The following is a 17,997-nucleotide window of genomic DNA, read 5'->3' as shown; positions in this document are numbered from 1 at the left end:
TACAGAGTCCGAACTGTTGCAATTTCGCGAGCTGGTTGCGGATTTTAGCCACTTTTTCCGATAGATCACAAAATTGTTGAATTTTTAAAATGCTGTTCAGTTAGCTGCATGTTTCCGAAATATTTGACTGTGATGGCATTTTACATTCTTCATTTCTGTTTATCAATAATTTATATATGCACATTGGTATGTTCATAGAACTCACTATTATGTAGTGTGAATAAATTTGAAATATTTAACAAAAATAGTGAAAATGCAGTTTATGAGTGCTCGCAAATTTTGTAAATTGTAAACATAATTTGATAAGTATGAGGGAAAAAAAACAAACCAAACAGTACATAACAATATTGCGCATTCTAGTTTATCTAATTTGTATCATTATCAACGTACTGTTTTATTAACGGACATGAATTTTTATCAAAGTTAGCTACAACTAATAATCAATAAGTACTTATTATTTACCTATCAGTAAAAATGGCCTTTCTTCATAAGTCGTGTCAATTTAAAACACTTTAGTAAAAGAATATTTCCTTGCGTTAAATTAAATTAAGTTTAATAATTAACATCATGACCCTAAAAGTAATTTTGTAATCAAGTTTTTCGTTTGATGTACACGTAATAAATAAAAGCTTGGATTTTATTTAAGCGCTGAAGAAAAATTAAAAGTATAATTTTATTAAAAGAAATGTTGTTTGTAACTCTCCTTAATTTGACTAAAATAAATCTTATAGGTCTCGTTTATATAGGTAAGTATTGTTTTTTACCTGATACCAACTGATCATTGTCGATCATGGACGTTTGTATTTTTTTTTATTTGGAGCTCTACCTAAAGTCAGTCATAGATGCACTTCTAACCCTAGGACTAAGTTGACTTTGTGTGTCTGTACCTTACCACTCTCTCAAATAAACTTAGCAGTGCTTAATACTGCTATAATAAGGCAGAAATAATTCTGTCCGTATTACCGCCGCACTCGAACGCAACGAAACATCAAAAAATTCGCAACTTTATCACGACGATAACCCAATTTAAATAAATAGGACGTCCGCCATTTCTCATTCAAGAGCTCAGATTACGAACACCAGAAAAAGCAGACTTTTATTTACGACGGAAACATAATTTAGTTCGCCGTAGTTTGTCAGAGCTTTCAAAAATATAATAACATAGCGATGCAAATGCATTTCGCATGAGCCCAAGGAAAATTCGCCCCGAACTTGCAAACGTTAAAAAGTTTGACCGGACTGTATGTTTATGGCAATATGCCCTTTTGTGTGAATACATATAAAGGCGTTTTTGGTTTGAAAATGGTGAATTTAAAGGCGAAATCGTTGTTAATATTTATCCGCTCGCGTCGTGTCTTCGAATTTGCTCGCTCATGTTTTGGAAGTTTTAAAATCTGCTCCCGTACAATATTCATACGCTGAGTCAGTGAATGCTCGCTGTTAGCAGAGGTACCTACGAGGAAACTTTCGGTCCAACTTCATACGGTTATCGGAGAACATTAAATGTTTTAAAAATATACGAAAATGTGACCGTGTATTGACACGATATGTGTCAATACACATGCTATGCATGCATGCACGGCTAATATAATGAGATGTCCGAACATAAACAAGTATATAAACTTGCAGAGCAAAAACAGTACTCTACATTCGCAGACCAAAAAAATCATTGCATATAAATTCCTGCCTGACTACCAAACGAATCCAGAACTATTAACATTATTAAATAGTGATTTAGAAATTTTATACAAAAACTTCTTGGTCCACGATTATCGAAAAAATCGAAATACATTTCTAGTAAGTACCTACTCAATATAAGGTCCTATATCGATCATAAACACATTAAAGTGAAACTGGGCGAGCCTGCCACAAGGGCGCCCACTCAGATAACTCCAAGATTATGTTAAATGGGAGGACTAGTGTTTGCGATCGGCCCGACCACTTATAAAACATAGCCCGGCCGGGAATTCTCCATAGAGAGCTTTGCGCAGAAGGACCATTGCATGATATCTTTATATCTCTTTCTTTTAAAGTATTTATTGAAAAATGAACATTAAAAAAAATTTTACAAAAAAATACAACCGACTTCTATGTCACTACAAAGTAAAAAATAAATGTTGGTTTAGTACATATTTCTGAAGTCGGCGCTCCGTTGGATAACGATGTAAACAGCATGTCTAATATGAGCGCCAACTTCAGAAATATGTACTAAACCAACATTTATATCAATTATTTTGTACTTTGTAGTGACATAGAAGTCGGTTGTATTTTTTTGTTAAATTTATTTTTCACCCTTTTTAGTGATGACATATTAACATTTATATTAATATAAAAATATAAAATTGTATAAATTGGAAACGCACACTCGCAGGGCGCTGCCGCGCCCTGCTCGCTTTGTTTTATATTGTCTTATATGTTCCAACCTAACCTAACTAAATAGTCAATGATGAACTGGCTTTGCAATTTCATTAGATCCTACACCAAATATCTTCAAACACAACTCAATTATTTCCATCGGTTGAGGAGTTACATATTTTGTCTCCGAGCCACATTATCAGACGCTTAAATAGTCAATGATAAACTGGTTTTGCAATTTCATTAGAACCTACACCAAATATCTTTAAACAAAACTCAATTATACCCATCGGTTGAGGAGTTACATATTTTGTCTCCAGAACCCACTCTGACCCTCGTCATATTTAAATGGGACCAACTTGTAGCAAATGTCCAGACACGAAATTAAAGGCATTAAAATAGGTTCATAAACGGCGAAGTTATGGCTATTATATTTACATGGGTGGAGGAGTTCCTCTCATTTTCTCCAGAATCCATCGATGGATCCTAACCATATTTAAATGGGACCAACTTCCAGCTCGTCTCTATACAATAAAAAAAGAATTATTAAAATCGGTCCACTAACGGCGGAGTAATTCGTGTACATACATAGAAAGAAAAAAAATAGATACCGGCCGAGTTGATAACCACCTCAATTTTGAAGTCGGTTAAAAACTAGGTAAATTTGGCATACTTAGAATGAGTTGGTCATGAATTCGTTAACCCATTACTGTCCCACTGTTCACGGTTCTCTTCAAGTGAGAGGAGTTTAGGCCAAAGATCGGTGGCCAAGTGCTAATTGGTAAACTTCACACACCTATAAGTACTTTTTATAAACTCTCAGATTTCCCACGAAGTCCACAATCCACCTAATGATAAGTTGTCAATGCTGCTCATGGTTATTTCCAACCAACTCCACATAGAAAAGTGGCTCTACATGAAATTTGCCACTCTTGTGGACTAAGATCGGACATACGAGTAAGTAAGCCAGCTGGCATTAGGGTTGCCACCCGTACTTTATAATAAAGTATTGTACGTTATTTGAGGTAATTGTACTCTATACTTTATGTGAACAATAAAGTACACGAAAATACTTTATTTCGCATGATTTGATTTAAAAGTTTAGTCGTAAGTATTTTTTCTTTAAACAACATTTATTGATTGGTGCTGAATTGATGTCGTCACTCGCCAGCGCGACATCCCTTAACTTAAATATATAAGAGAAAAATAAAGTGTCCTTTAAATTGATACTATGTACTTTTTTTCTTACCTATAATAATCAACATACTTTATCTGTAGAAAAAAGGTAACAACCCTACTTGGCATCCACCCTATTCCAAGAAATGCAATAACTCCTCCCCTCCCCGGTCGCAGCATGTTTCTAATAGTTTATTAATCTTAAAAGGTATCTTAAACCATATAAGTAATCATGTTTAATATTCCTATATATATTATTTGTTACATAAATATATGATGATATTTCTGTCAACTTGTATCATCTATGGTAAGAGTGTCCGGTGGGTCACTTGAAGCGACCGCGAAGGATAAGTCCGGTAAGTGGGCCACGATGTTCGGATAAATCCTCCCATTATTGTTATTGCCGACTCGCATCGCAGCAATTCAAGAAAGACGCCACCGTTTATTGTAAGCACGAATATTTGTCCAGTGTTTACACATGATGAACCGTAGCTACTACGTTAAAAGGAAACGGAAAACTCCGGTATTAATTTTTTATTATTCTCAAAAAATAATAACCAAAAATTTCACCTGATTATGACAACATTACAGTACCAAGCATTCAAGCTTCAGCCTCAAAAATTCTTGACATATTTATTTTAGGCCTCAGCGAAACAATTAACATCTACTATTTTTTTGCCGCCAATTTCTTTCTGAGTGACTCTGGCATGGGCGAGGGCGGCGGTCGCGGCATGCCAGTGTACACCTTGAAGGCGTCGTACACGAACCACTGCAGCCCAGTCAGCGTACCGATCATGATGATACGCGCCACCAGCCCGCGCCAAATTCCGAAGATACCGACTTCACTCAGAATCCCTCCGATAGACGCACTCGGATCCTTGTTTAACTTCGATACGATGGTGTCCGAAGGATGCGACACGATTGCGCACAGCACCCCCGCGATGTATCCCGCCGTGAACGTCACTACCAGCTGCTCCGCCTTTGTACACTGTTCCCGAGGTTTCGGGACCACATTCGCGTACAAATATTCCAATGTCTTCTCAAAGGATGAAAACTTCATCATCGTGTACGGAACCTGTCGCCCCCACAGTGGCGTCAAACCTCTATAGAACACACCGAATCCCTCGGTGGCCATCATGTGGGGCATAGCCTTACGCATCTGAGACGTGTAGCCGGGAGTAGTTTGAATTCTCACCTTCGTGGCCTCAAACGGGGCCAAAAATATGTCGGCGATGAGCTCGGCGGACGCGGAGGCGGCCAGATACAGGTATGTCCGGTACAGGTATGCGGATTCCTCGTCCACCATGGCAGCGAATTTGTACTTGAAGTATTCGTAGCCGGCAAACTTCGCCGCTCCCTGCAAGGAATAACCTATCAACGTGGGCGCCCAGCCCTTGACGAGATTAGCGAGGCCTCCTTCCCTGTAGGATATCCCGAAACCCTTGAATATGGACTTGTACTTGGCTGGGTCGACCTGGAGCCGGCACTTGACGAGGTCGAGCGGCGTGACGAAGGTGTGCGTGGTGCCGCACGCCACGGCGCCGCCCGCCGCGCACAGCATGAAGAACTTGTTGCTGTACATCTCGCACGAGAACTCTTCTTTCTTCGACATTTTGCTGTTTTTGTATCAATGCCAACATGCAATTAACTATGTTGATCCACGAAAAACCAAAATGGTCGATAAGTATCTAGAAATATACAGAATTTAGCTATTTTTTATACTTAGTACGATAGACAGACAGTTTGAGTGGCATTTTGTTGTGACAGTGAATTTCTTCTTTTTGGTAGAAGCTGCCAAAGTTTTACACATAAATAGGTGTATCTTCACTATTACTAATTTATATGCCTAGCTGATACGTGTCCGTCGTAACCAGTATACACATATGAGTATCTACATCCCAACTTAATCGTTAAATCTCTTGTTATATTCTCAATTGCATGCAGAAATCCAAAAATATGAATATAATTCCAAGAATATGAATAGATGACTGGACTGCCAACCTTAAATTTTAACTATAAAAAAACTTCTAAAAAATAAATGATAATTGTACAAATATATGTATTCATTCACAGACTTAAGCAAACAACCAGCCTTTACTTGAAATCAATTGGGTACTTGACAGTTATAACAATAAAATATGAAATATATCCAATATGATAGCTTATAAGTAAACATAAATTATGCAGTATTTAGTTTAATTTTTAATACGTTCTAAGTATTTTATTTTTTTAAAAGAAATTTTCGATTTTTTATCTGTGGATTTTAAATCCCAAAACGGCGACAGTGCTGCCTTAAATGTCAGGTGACGTCACCACATGCATAATAAACAAGACAAATAAAAATGATATCGTTTGCTGTTAGAGTTGGTTGAATTTATGTTGTGAACCGAAATGAATCCAATATTAAAGCTGATAGCGTGAATCTGCTTAAAGAAGATATACAATGCAATAAATAAAAATGAATACAAAAACTTCCGTGAAATAACCTATGGAAATCACAAATAAATAACGTAAGTAAAATATTCTTTATATTTACATTTAATCATTTCGGACAGTTAAAACATTTCTTAACCGATTTCCGATAGAAGAAAGGTTGTCTTTAAGTGATTATCAAGCTTTTTAAACTATACTTATATTCTTATGTGAACTGCTCTAAGGTTATTTATTGGTTATATTTATATTTACAGATCTTCCCGACAATCGTATAGTAACGACGCTATAGGGTATGTGCAGTTTAAGAGGCAGGCAAGTTTATATTTCATGAAAAGTAAAAGTTGTCCTGAATACAAGGTACATCAAAAGTCATGCTCAGTGTCCATGACTGTATATGAAAAACAAAGTATTATTAAATGTGATGACTGTCCTGCCTCCCAAGGATGCAGCAAACATGCAGTAGCATTTTTAATGTGAAGTCATAGAAAGTGAGGAACCAAAAGTTTCAAAGGTGGTCAGCACTCTGAAGTACATAAAGTAAAGGAAATGGGAAATAGTAGTTCTTTACTTGAGTAACAAGATGAAGGAAGGAAAAACACCATACAGTTGCTGTTATTGCACTACAGATTTCTTAAAATGACAATGATAAAAATTATATATCTAGTTGTTACAGAAAATAATTTAAAAAATGAAGAAAGTACACACTCAAGCAGCACAAAAATTCAGCTTAGCAAGAGCTTCAATATACAAGAAAATAACAGCTTCAAAATGTTTTGAGGTTATCTGTAGTAAATATTGCAAATGTAACATATAATGATAAATATATACAAAAGTTCTATGGTGTGTACTCAATAATAGACCCGTATAAACCTAACAAACAAAGCAGTCGGTTAATAAAAGATTAAAATTAGCAAATCATGTATTTTTAATTATACAGTCCTGTAAGTTAATCCATGCACAAGTAATAATAACTAGTTTGTTTCTTATTAATTACAGGATGAGGCCTTAAAATAGAGAATTCTCGTAGACGTCTTTTAATTCATTTATTCTATTCTTAACTAATACTATTCTAACTCTATTCTTATTGTAGACATCTTTATAATATATGAATACTTTAACTTGCTGTTTTGTTCTGATTACATCCGGGTTTGATGATTTAGAGTAGAGGAATCACTCCTTATTCTTTTTTCTCATTAATACTTCTATTATATGTTTGAATCCTCTGTCTGCAAGTTCTTTTAACGTTTATGAGATTTCGGTTTAGGAACGTGTATAAGCAAATTTGTTAGGATATTTAGCGATCGTACTTGTACACATCGTCACTGCACACGTCTTATAACTTGTCATTTATTTCAATTTTAGTTATAAAAGCTAAATAACTCCCTATTTTCTTCCGAGCGTTGTTTGTTTACAGTATAATGACGTTTCGCCACAAAATGACACTTGACCGCCTGATTTAACGCGACGTTCCGTTCACCGTAAAGAAACTTTGTTTTTTATTAATAAATAGCCCTTTTTTCGAAAAAGTGATCAATGAAAGGCATATATAATACGTATACTAATTCATTACAACACTTTCCCAAAAAGTGTCAAGTAGCCAATTCTCCTATAGGATTAAAACAAAAAACAAAGAAAAATAGTCGTCATACAAAAATCACTGTTTTCAGATCAATCATTTCTGAAGTTTTACTTTTTCTTCTATTATAAATATCTATAAGTAAACCTCAAGATGTAAGGAAAAAGGCCCAGTGTACTCCCCAGCGTAATCTTATGTAAGTTATGTAAGATATTGTGACTTATTGTTATTTACACATATGTGGTACAGTTTTTTTTTTACCGTAGTAACCATTTAAATAAATCTGCTAGTCCGCTCTGAATATAGAAATAAATTGCGTCGTCAACGCAAATTGTAACACTACACCTGCTCGCAACAACTTCAGAGCGGATTAGCAGTTTGGCGCGGACTATACCTACTATGAGTCACCTCGGAAGCAAGAGACGTGAAGTGTCAAAATACGAGTTATACCACTTATATTTTACTACGAGTTTAGGAGAAATAAAATACAAAGTGATAGTAAAAATTTATTAATTCTTTCCTCCATTCTACCCTAACATCGAAGTTAAAACGTACTTATTACAACACTACATTTCCATATTATTTATCATCTGTATACACATATTTACAAAATAAAAAGAAACTATTGCATTGGTTTAAAAATAAGGTCGAAAAGCATCTCATACAAGTAAATACAGTAAAACGCCATTATACAAAAATAAGTAGACTTCATGTAAAATATTATCGGAAATAAAAAATAAATAATTTCCCTTATTTCTATTATTTAATAATATTAGAATTCTTACTTCTATACACTGGCACTTAGTTAATGGCGGAATAAGTATTTCATCAGTAACTAAAATTAAAATTATTAAACGATATTTCTTTTAAGTTAACGAATGATTGAAGTATGAAATGTTATGCCGACGAAGCCTAAAATCTATATCAATTATTTTTATTATGATTCACCCTTATCTAAATTTAGTTAAATAAAATTTTCTTGTATAAAATATTGTAAGAGCTAGTCATGTATACGCCGCTTTACATCGTGTTTTAATATTTACCTTTACATATTAAAAGTCATTTTTTTAATTGGTAACACCAACTTTATTTTTTTAAGTCAAAATAAGTGATTCATCAGAATTGATACCTTTTTCAACAACTAGATTTCTATTTTAATAAATTTTATCAACTCCATGATTCAGCTCTTACAACTGGTCGCAATATTAATTTCATATAGATAAATCTCGAACTCAATAGGTCCGTACGAGTATCAGCACTGAGCCTGTATGGAGCCAGCACTTGTACCGAATGCACTCAATCTCACACATAATTTAATACTGCAGCCGAGATCGTCCCCGAAGCGACCGCCCGCCGGATACTCCTCAATACCTATCTATACTCCGACTTATTTGATTAAAGAATTTCATAACGTTAGCAAATATTAAATTTTCTTCGCAATATACTCAGGGTATTTTGTATACATTTGTAAATCTCCAATTTTATTTGCAAATTACATTTTCGTTTGTGGTATAAATAGTTTACAGATTTTGAACGAATAGCTATTCCTCGACTTTATTGTGCCTTCAAATAGATACTTTTACAAAATCGTTATTAAAACTGTCATTGATAATATTTTAATATAGGACAATTAAAGAGTACCTGACGATCGGTTCAACGACCAATTCATTATTCATGTAGTGAGACAAACCTTCTATACATTAACAACGAGGTTACCTAACTAAATCCTAATCCATAAGCTAAGGTTCAAACGCGCGAACGGGTAACACTGACAGCTGTCAACCGGCAACAGATAAAGTGAAATAAAATTAAAAATGGCAGTGCGACTTGACTCGTAAATGGCAGTGATGCTATAGTGCGACCAAGTTATCTGTGAATAGCGTCGCTGTGTTCTCTTTAGTGTTACTATCTCATACAAAGTACTTCAATAAGTAGAATATTAGGTTATTTTTTTAAACTTAATTATAAAAATAAGAAGCTTATCTAAAAAGAAGCTAGTTAAGATGAAGTCTTTTATGAAGTTACAAATATATTTTTTATTGTTTATGTTTATCGTTAATATTTTAAAAAATTAAACACGAGTTTAATGAGAATTTAGTAGAACTATAGTAACAAAAACTATTAAAAACGTGGCATGACGGTTCTAGTTCCACTTCCTGCCACATCACAGTTAACTTGGTGGCTCTATACTAAGGATCGGATATTAACAGCGAGTGTCAGCGGCCCGGCGCGATCCGGATGGAGACGTAAAGCCGCATGGGCGCCGGCACGTCGAGGCTGCGGCGCGTGCGCTTCACGCCGATGTCGGGGACGGGCACGAAGCGCGCTTCCAGCTCCAGTTGCCTTTCCAATACCTGAGATGAATTTAGAACAAAATTAAATTAAATGTCTTTATTACCAGGTCACATACAAATTGCCACACTCTCAATTGAAAAGATCCTGCAAAAGAATCAGCGGATATGGAATAAAAAGTTCTTAAGTAGTATCATTCCTTATATTCGTGAACAATAGCTTATTTAGCAGGATACACTTGAATTTAATAACTATGGATTTATATAATTACATAAAAGAGCTTTTGTCTTCCTAAACTAAACTTTACTTAAACATAATATTTTCCTGATTTAGGTTGAAAGTTTAATAAAAAACCGTGTACCTTAATCCACATAAAAATATTCATTAGTAGTTTTTGCTTTCGAAGTTTGACAGTGATCATTATAGATAATTTGAAGACTATATACCAAGAAAAAGAAAGGTATCCTTTGAAAATAAAAAAAAATGTTCTTAACTCTTCATCATATTAGTGATCGAAGATCATAGCACATTTAATATAATGATAATGCTTACCTCGTTAGACTTCAAGTGCTTGCGCAGTCTGAGCGCCCAGGCGCCGTCCCGCTTGGTGAGCAGGAAGAGGCGGTCGGGGTCGCCGTACGCGAGGCGGTAGTGCGGGCGCGCGGCCGCGGCCGGCAGCAGCCGCAGCAGCGGCGCGCGGCCCCACGTCTGCCGCGGACGCGCGCGAACGACGATTAGCTCTGCTTCTGACTCCGCTACGGAGCGACGACCTGTAGATATATTTGTAGTCATTCTTAGGGATACTGTCTAACATGAACAATAACATCTGTCACTAGAAACGCAGTTCTTTAGTGGCTTGACATTCAATTCGACGAAAGATACATTAGAAACAACTAACCGAGTTTTATTTGATATTATCTAATATACTTATAGACAGGAACGGCCCTACGGCAGCGCCAGCGGTGCAACCGCACCGGGCTCCGTCATATGAGAGGGCCGAAAACCTAAGCTACTTGTCTGCAACATACATATTCTCTGCTGTCACTATACAGTGTGAGAAAAAAGAAACGTCGCCAGGACCTAGAGAATGCAACCAACAATTTTTCCTAGGGCCGCCACTACAACTACCAAAAGGTAATTTTATAACAAATGTACACATTCCATTAATCACGATTACACTATATTTTATGTACTAAAATATTAGTCATATTTCAATTGATTCATTCATTAAATTTCATTCAACTTACGTCTGCTTCGTCGCTTGCGTCTCCTCACAACCGTTGTTCCGTTTGCGAAAATAATGCCCTCTTCGTTGGCTCTCCTTCTTCTACCGTTCACCTGCAAAAAGTTATTTCCATCCATTTGTAATATGGACCCTGATTCGCTAATATTATTTACTTAACTTTTAACTTCCCATAATCATTCCCAGATCTTAGACTATATAGGTAGTATTAAATAACATAAGAAATACCTTGCAACTGAAGCATCCTTCAGTAGAAATGAGCTCATTCTTGCCACCAATCTTGTACTGATCTCGTACAGGGAACACTGGAGCATCGCCAATATCATCAGGTGGTAGTGCACCGTCCAGGGCTGTAAGACAATGTCCAGCGCCAACCAGCTGGTAGCCAGCGGGACATCCGCACTGGTAGGAGTCGCCGAATGACGTACAGCCGAATAGACAACTTGCTGCTGCACAACCGCCGGCCAACTAAAAATCATCAAAATAAAATATTACTTTATTGATTGTGGTCATGCTTTAGATGAGATGACTCCTTTAGATAAATAAAATGAAGTAGAACAGGTTATTAATTAAAGCCATCGCATTGTAATTTGTCAAATTAAATCGAATCAGAATATACAAAGATCAATGGAAAAATATGGTGTTAATATAAATATTAAACAATTTATTGGTGTTCCACAGGGGACGTCCCTTTGTGTGCTTGAGCCATTTTTATTATTTTGAGTTCTTGGATCATATCATTTATAGCAATTAGAAGTTCTCCTCAAATAGCAAATTAATACGCTTATGAATACTGACAAGGCTACCAGTTTGCTTTTCACAATCTTCAATATAGACAACAGCAGAGCCAATACAAGTAGGAATATAGTCTAAGTTAGGAATAAGTCTACCCATTCGCACTTGGCCAGCGCGGTGGACTCACCCCCGTTACTACCGTTGATATAAGATTATTTACGTGTTGACAAAAATTAGTGTTTTGTATTTGTTTGCGTATTACCCATACATTTTCAAACAGTTCTGATACAGTCCGCTAAGGGCTCTGATTGGAAATATATGGGCAAATACGTAAACAAATACAAAAACAGAATGAGAGGGATTAGACCATCTAATCCTTCTCATTTTGTTTAGTGGGACAGCAATGGGTTGATGATGAGGTAGCGCGTACCTGCAAACACACGCCGTGTCCAGCGTCCCAGCCGTATCCGGAGGGGCAGCCGCAGCGGTAGGCGGCGCCGAGCGGGAAGCACGGCGCGCCGCCGCACGGCGACGAGCCGCACGCGTCCGCCGGCACGCAGCCGCTGCCCGAACGCACAGTACCTGCGCCAATACCCGGTTACATGTTAAGGCCCGCAAATATGTTATACCGTACTATGTCATCACACTGAATATTAAGTTCCTAATATACAGGGTGAATTTTTCAAACGGGCCTTCAGGGCCAAATCCGAAACTATAAGGATTAGCGAAAAATGCTGAAAGGAGTTACGAGGCCGATTTTGATAAAAATTAAAACTGCATCATTACTTTTTTAAAATAACTTTTTCTCTAGCCGGGAATCGAACGAGTTCATTTTGAAAAAAAATACACCCTGTATATTATTCCACTATCTGATAGTGTTGCTTATAAGGATCAAAATCTGTGAAGTAATGATGTCAAAATGAATGTCAAACCAAAGGAAAAGCCTCAATTTTAAGAAAATACATATTTTTTCATATTAATTTGGCAGTTAAGTTCCCGCCATTCATCAATTTAAACATTTCGCGTATTAACAATTTTTTTGGCTCAATTCAATGTTCCAAATCATTTGAAACGGACGTTTCATTCTCCAAGAATTTATATTTTTATGTCCGACTTAGTTCAGGTTATTTTTAGGACCATTATAATAGATTTAACTTGCTATGGACGGAGTTTCGTTTAATACAGATGTAAAGTTGACAATTTGCGATAATGACTTTTTCGAGTCAAATCCGAGTGATTACTAAACAAAGAGATATAGAAAATCATATTTAACGTTGAAACGAAGTTGTAAACAACAAACAATAAGAATTTACTATTTAATCAGTTATCTATTTTTATTAAAAAATAAATCCTAAAAACGGCGGTAACTTATTTGCCAAACTATTACTTTCTCATACTAAGCCGTACGTCATGGTCATAATATCGAATAATAAGTTAATTAACCAACAAATTCTTCAATGACTATGACTTATGTATGTTTGTAAAGAATTATACATAAATTATTTGTTATGTATAATCCTTAAGGATTAGTATGCCAATGTATGGAAAATATGTATTTTATTCAAAATTTTCCTTTTCCTTTAATTTGTCACATAACATTACTTCCCGGAATTTGATCCTTATAAGCGACACTATCAGATAGAGGAATAATATAGAGGGTGTATTTTTTTTCAAAATGAACTCGTTCGATTCCCGACTAAGAAAAAATATATTTTAAAAAACTAATGTTGCAGTTTTAGTTTTTATCAAAATCGGCCTCGAAACTCCTTTCAGCATTTTTCGCTAATCCTTATAGTTTCGGATTTGGCCCTGAAGGCCCGTTTGAAAAATTCACCCTGTATACACCACTATACCAGGCTATGCTAGCAAATATATTACCCTATGCCGTAAATGAACACACTGGAATAAGTAATTAATAAAAATCCTGATACTAACGTATCGCTTAAGGCAGTGAGATGTAAAATGTTAATGACTACTTATTACATTACTTTTCCATTGGTCGAACTCAGCAACCAATTTTAAGTTTATAATGCAAACCATAGGTTCAGTGATACGAGGACAATCTTAAATTGAAATGTAATAAATTCATGTCTACTTTGTCAACGTCCTGATCTGATGAAGTCTTACACTTTTTAGCTTCTTATATATGTAGCATCAACTCACCACTAGGACAGTCACACCGGTACCCTCCAGCGTAGTTCCTGCAGGGCGACTGGCACCTGCCGTCCTCGCACTCGTCCCTGTCGAGGCAGCGCGACCCCGTGAGGTCCAGCCGGAACCCTCGCGGACACACGCAGCGGTACGAACCCAGTAGATTCACACATTTGCCAGGCGCTGGGCAGAGCCCTTCTTCGTGGCATTCGTTAATGTCTGTGAACATTGTGTAAATTGTAATTATATGGTTTTCACGATAATATATGTATTTTTTTATTAAACCTTCAAAATATTCAATAAAAAAGACTCAGAATACTGATGTCATATATTGTTTATATGAAAACTGATATCAATGATGTAAAAAGAATAAAAGTATCGCTTCTCCATTTTGTTCCATCCATTTTACTCTTCTACTAATTCTTTCTTATTACTTTACTAGTAACGAGTCAGAAACAGTTTTAAAATTATTGGGACTCCATAATAAATGGTTGGCTGAAACATATTTTGATATTTGACCCTTAGTGTTTACTGATTGCAACCCTCCTTGAAACGCACTTTGTTTATATTATGATTTAATATATGGTATTATAGTCCCCGTAAAACTGCTAGTCCGCTCTGAATATAGAAATAAATCACGTTGCCATAGCAAATTGTTTGACTATACCTGCTCGCAATGACTTCAGAACACACTAGCAGTTTTGCGCGGACAATAGTAACAAAGTATTGCTAAATAGAACAATAGATACGTACCAACACACGCGTCACCACGCTTCTCGTATCCATCCTGGCAGGAGCACTCAAACGATCCGTCCGTATTCGCACAGATCTGCTGGCAGGTATGCGTGTTGCGAACACACTCGTCCACGTCGCGGCAGTTGGCGCCGTCCTCGTCCAGCTCGTAGCCGGCGCGGCAGAGGCACTCGTACGAGCCATCCGAGTTGCGGCAGCGCTGCCCGCACGGGGCCGGCCGCGACGCGCACTCGTCCACGTCCACACACGCCGCGCCCGAGGGCTTGTAGCCGCGGCCGCACACGCAACGGAAACTGATGGAATTAACGATAATGGATAAGTTATAACTTTTATTTGAGTAGAGGTAGCGAAAATAATACAGTTCCACATAATGAGGTTTAATATGTTTAGCTTCTACAGTATTTTATTATGCAATTTAAAAGAGGGGCAACTTAACATATCCGTATTTATTTATTGTTAATGAGGACACTAAATTAACACCTTAAATTCAATGTCATAACACAGACGAATTTATTATTAAATAGCATAAAATATTTATATAACCGCTGAAAGTAAAAATGTTCCATCTATGTCCAATGTTAAGTACTTAAGTCTGTTAACACCAATAATTTTGTTTCCCATTGTAATAATCGTTTTCCTAATAATAAAAAATCTTACTACGTACGAATTAGGATTATCATACCCTCACACACTGAGAAATACTCCTCATATCACATAAATTCCTTTTTCCATGAGTCTCTTTATCAATAACCATATTTTTGTACCCCTTCCCTTTTCAATTCAGCACATATATTATGTCCACATAATCACTCACCTGCCAATCGTATTAACACATCTGCCGGGTGCGCACAGTCCAGGCATGGCGGCGCATTCGTCGATGTCGCCCATGAAGATGTCTGAACCCGTGCCGATGTCGCCGCCGCCGATGATCTTCCCGCCGTCGATGCCCACGAGGTTGGTCTGCGAGCACAGGTCTAGACGCTCGGGCGAGCCCGGCGGGGGGCAGAGCTCACACTCAGGACCCCACGCCACTCCCAATGTACAGCAACATGATGCCCTGGAAATTATTCATAAAAATATTTTACAAATGTAAGGGTATATTTTCATTACAATATTTTTGATTAATTTTATGTTAATAAGAGTATATTTAATTGCTGGTGAGTAGCAATCTATTGAAAATAGGGATGGGTTGTAGTAGGTAAATTTGAGACTAGGTATGCCTGTTCCTAGTATTTAAAAATACGTGATCCAGAAACCTGTTCCACCTAGTCCCATAATGTCTCATTAGTTAGTACAATTTGGTGTGGACTAGGTACTTATTCTTGGACTAGGAAGCTAGTTCGTTCATAAGCCATGGCATCAATACGTAAGGACGGTAAGAGGTTTACGCGCACTCACTAGTAATAATGAATTGTAATCTTTCCTTCATACTTTATACAGGCTTAGGACTTTCTACGTTAGATTCATCGAAATAGTAGTTTGATTTATCATTAAAGGTTTCGTGAGCCGGCGCGGCGTCCACCTAAATGACATTCTGAGACTGAACAATTCAGTATTTTCACACATTTGACATTTCATACTTAATTCGCATCGAGTATGTGTTTGATCCGACAGCGACTAGGTGTAGTTAAAAAGGACAAGTATATTTTTGCATGCCCATGAGTTGATGTTCGCATTAAAATATGGTTCAAATTTGAAAGACTGACTCACTAATAGTTTAGACAAACATGAGGGCGGATTACGTTAGTTTTATTATATATAGAAATAAGGTTCAAATTTAAAAGATTTATTAACGCAGGCGTTGCAGGCGAGGCGCAACTAAAATGTAAAGATTATATTCCCTTTGGGCGAAAGTACCGCCCGTAGTAGCTACAAGATGAGACTAGGTGGATCGAATATTTATAAGTTGTAATAAGTGCTACCTAATCCGGTAAAATACCTAGTCCATGACCCTGTTCCAGTATATACGCCTCTCCTCTACTACCTAGTCCCTGAACCTGTTCCACTTAGTCCCATAAAGTCTCATTATTTATGGTTCGTGTACGCGACACGCGTACAATCTGGTCTTGGACTAGGTACTTATTCTTGGAATACGTACATATCAAAAGTTGGACTAGGTCCTACCTAGTCCGCTAGTCCCTGAACCTATTCCAGTATAGACGCCTCGCCTCTAATTGGAAAACTATATAAAGAAAAATAATGATATTACTCGGAACAATAACTAGCAAATTTTTCCGAGGGATATTATATTGTTTAGAGAATAAAATTTCATATAATAGATTGTAGAATCATTCTATGAAATTCGTTGTCATAGAAAATAAATAATGGAGTTGTTATTGAATCTTTTATTATATAAAATAGTATTTCAGGAATATGAATTTACAATTCAGAAGTGGTACGTGCGCCCTTTATCGCAATAATATACCCTTACACAAAGTTGTAATAAAATTAAGCATAACTCAATGAATATTAACGATTCCGATCGTAGATTTGTCCCAAATCTATTTGCTTACTTATATGTTTAGATAGATACATGGACACAAATATTGGTGAAATCATGTGAAGCTATAAGAGTTATTACCTAGTAACCTGTAGAGGCGTGGCGGGTGTGGCGGACACGGAGCGCGGCCACGGCTCCGGCACGCAGCGGCCCGCCACCAGCGAGCGGTGGCACACGCCCGTGCGACGATCTAAGAACAATCAATACGTTGTAAAGCTTCTTTTATAATATATGAGTAGCAGGCGAGCTTGCAGTCCACCTGATGGTAAGGCTACTGCCGCCACAAATGCACCGCTACTTTTGAGGACTAACACCGCGGAAAAGTATGTCTCCCTTACCACACCCTTCAAACCAGAACACAGCAACGTTTAACACTACTGCTATGAGGCAGAAATAGGTGTGGCGGTAGTGCCACCGGAGTCGAATCACAAAGGGTTCTATCACCTTTAAAACTGTCATTATACTAGTTGTGGCACGTCGTATCGCTTGCCTTAGCAATTATCTACCATCTCTCTTAAGGCTTATAAGTCCACTGGTATCCTTCCCTCTATTTGGCTGTAATTACCAAGGTAACCATGCCATCACCCCGTCACCAATATACTAAAGTAAAAAAACGGCAATAAATAATTTCACAGAAAAACACCGATGTTCATCTGAATTTTAAACTGTTTCCTATGACAAACATTGTATAAAAGGAAAAAGCGCTTGTTAATTCAATAACCTTAACTTAAACGCTTTCTACACTCACAGCCCCACATTAGAAATCCCTCTGTTGTGGGTGCC

At 37.0% G+C, this 17,997-nt stretch overlaps 2 protein-coding genes across 3 annotated transcripts in view; both read right to left on the bottom strand.

Moving 5' to 3' along the window:
• Positions 1 to 4,050: 4,050 nt before the first annotated feature.
• Positions 4,051 to 5,327, bottom strand: LOC140749100 (solute carrier family 25 member 3). Its single transcript, XM_083059008.1, has one exon. It carries the CDS (start codon positions 5,141 to 5,143, stop codon positions 4,199 to 4,201), a length of 945 nt encoding a protein of 314 aa, XP_082915134.1. The 5' UTR covers positions 5,144 to 5,327; the 3' UTR covers positions 4,051 to 4,198.
• Positions 5,328 to 8,033: 2,706 nt separating this feature from the next.
• The window catches only part of LOC140748908 (fibrillin-1), a 52,031-nt gene continuing 42,067 nt past the window's right edge, over positions 8,034 to 17,997 (bottom strand). For both annotated transcript variants that reach the window (XM_073081825.1, XM_073081826.1), the window contains exons 46-54: positions 17,296 to 17,404; positions 15,529 to 15,771; positions 14,715 to 15,007; positions 13,974 to 14,180; positions 12,241 to 12,392; positions 11,304 to 11,543; positions 11,080 to 11,170; positions 10,385 to 10,602; positions 8,034 to 9,894 (exon numbers count right to left, since the gene is read on the bottom strand). In XM_073081825.1, coding sequence (XP_072937926.1) covers positions 9,757 to 9,894; positions 10,385 to 10,602; positions 11,080 to 11,170; positions 11,304 to 11,543; positions 12,241 to 12,392; positions 13,974 to 14,180; positions 14,715 to 15,007; positions 15,529 to 15,771; positions 17,296 to 17,404 — 1,691 coding nt within the window. In that variant the 3' untranslated portion in view covers positions 8,034 to 9,756. The remainder of the gene's footprint in view (positions 9,895 to 10,384; positions 10,603 to 11,079; positions 11,171 to 11,303; positions 11,544 to 12,240; positions 12,393 to 13,973; positions 14,181 to 14,714; positions 15,008 to 15,528; positions 15,772 to 17,295; positions 17,405 to 17,997) is intronic.

The sequence above is a fragment of the Epargyreus clarus genome, unplaced genomic scaffold (genome assembly GCF_041222505.1).
Source record: "Epargyreus clarus isolate Ecla_fem2 unplaced genomic scaffold, WU_Ecla_fem_2.2 ptg000017l, whole genome shotgun sequence".
Lineage (NCBI taxonomy): Eukaryota > Metazoa > Arthropoda > Insecta > Lepidoptera > Hesperiidae > Epargyreus > Epargyreus clarus.
Note: the sequence above shows the minus strand (reverse complement) of the source record. Positions and strands in the feature narration are given on the sequence as shown.

Bases quoted from the DNA above. Each gene is read 5' to 3' on its own strand.
- LOC140749100 (XM_083059008.1), bottom strand. From the start codon at position 5,143: ATGTCGAAGAAAGAAGAGTTCTCGTGCGAGATGTACAGCAACAAGTTC.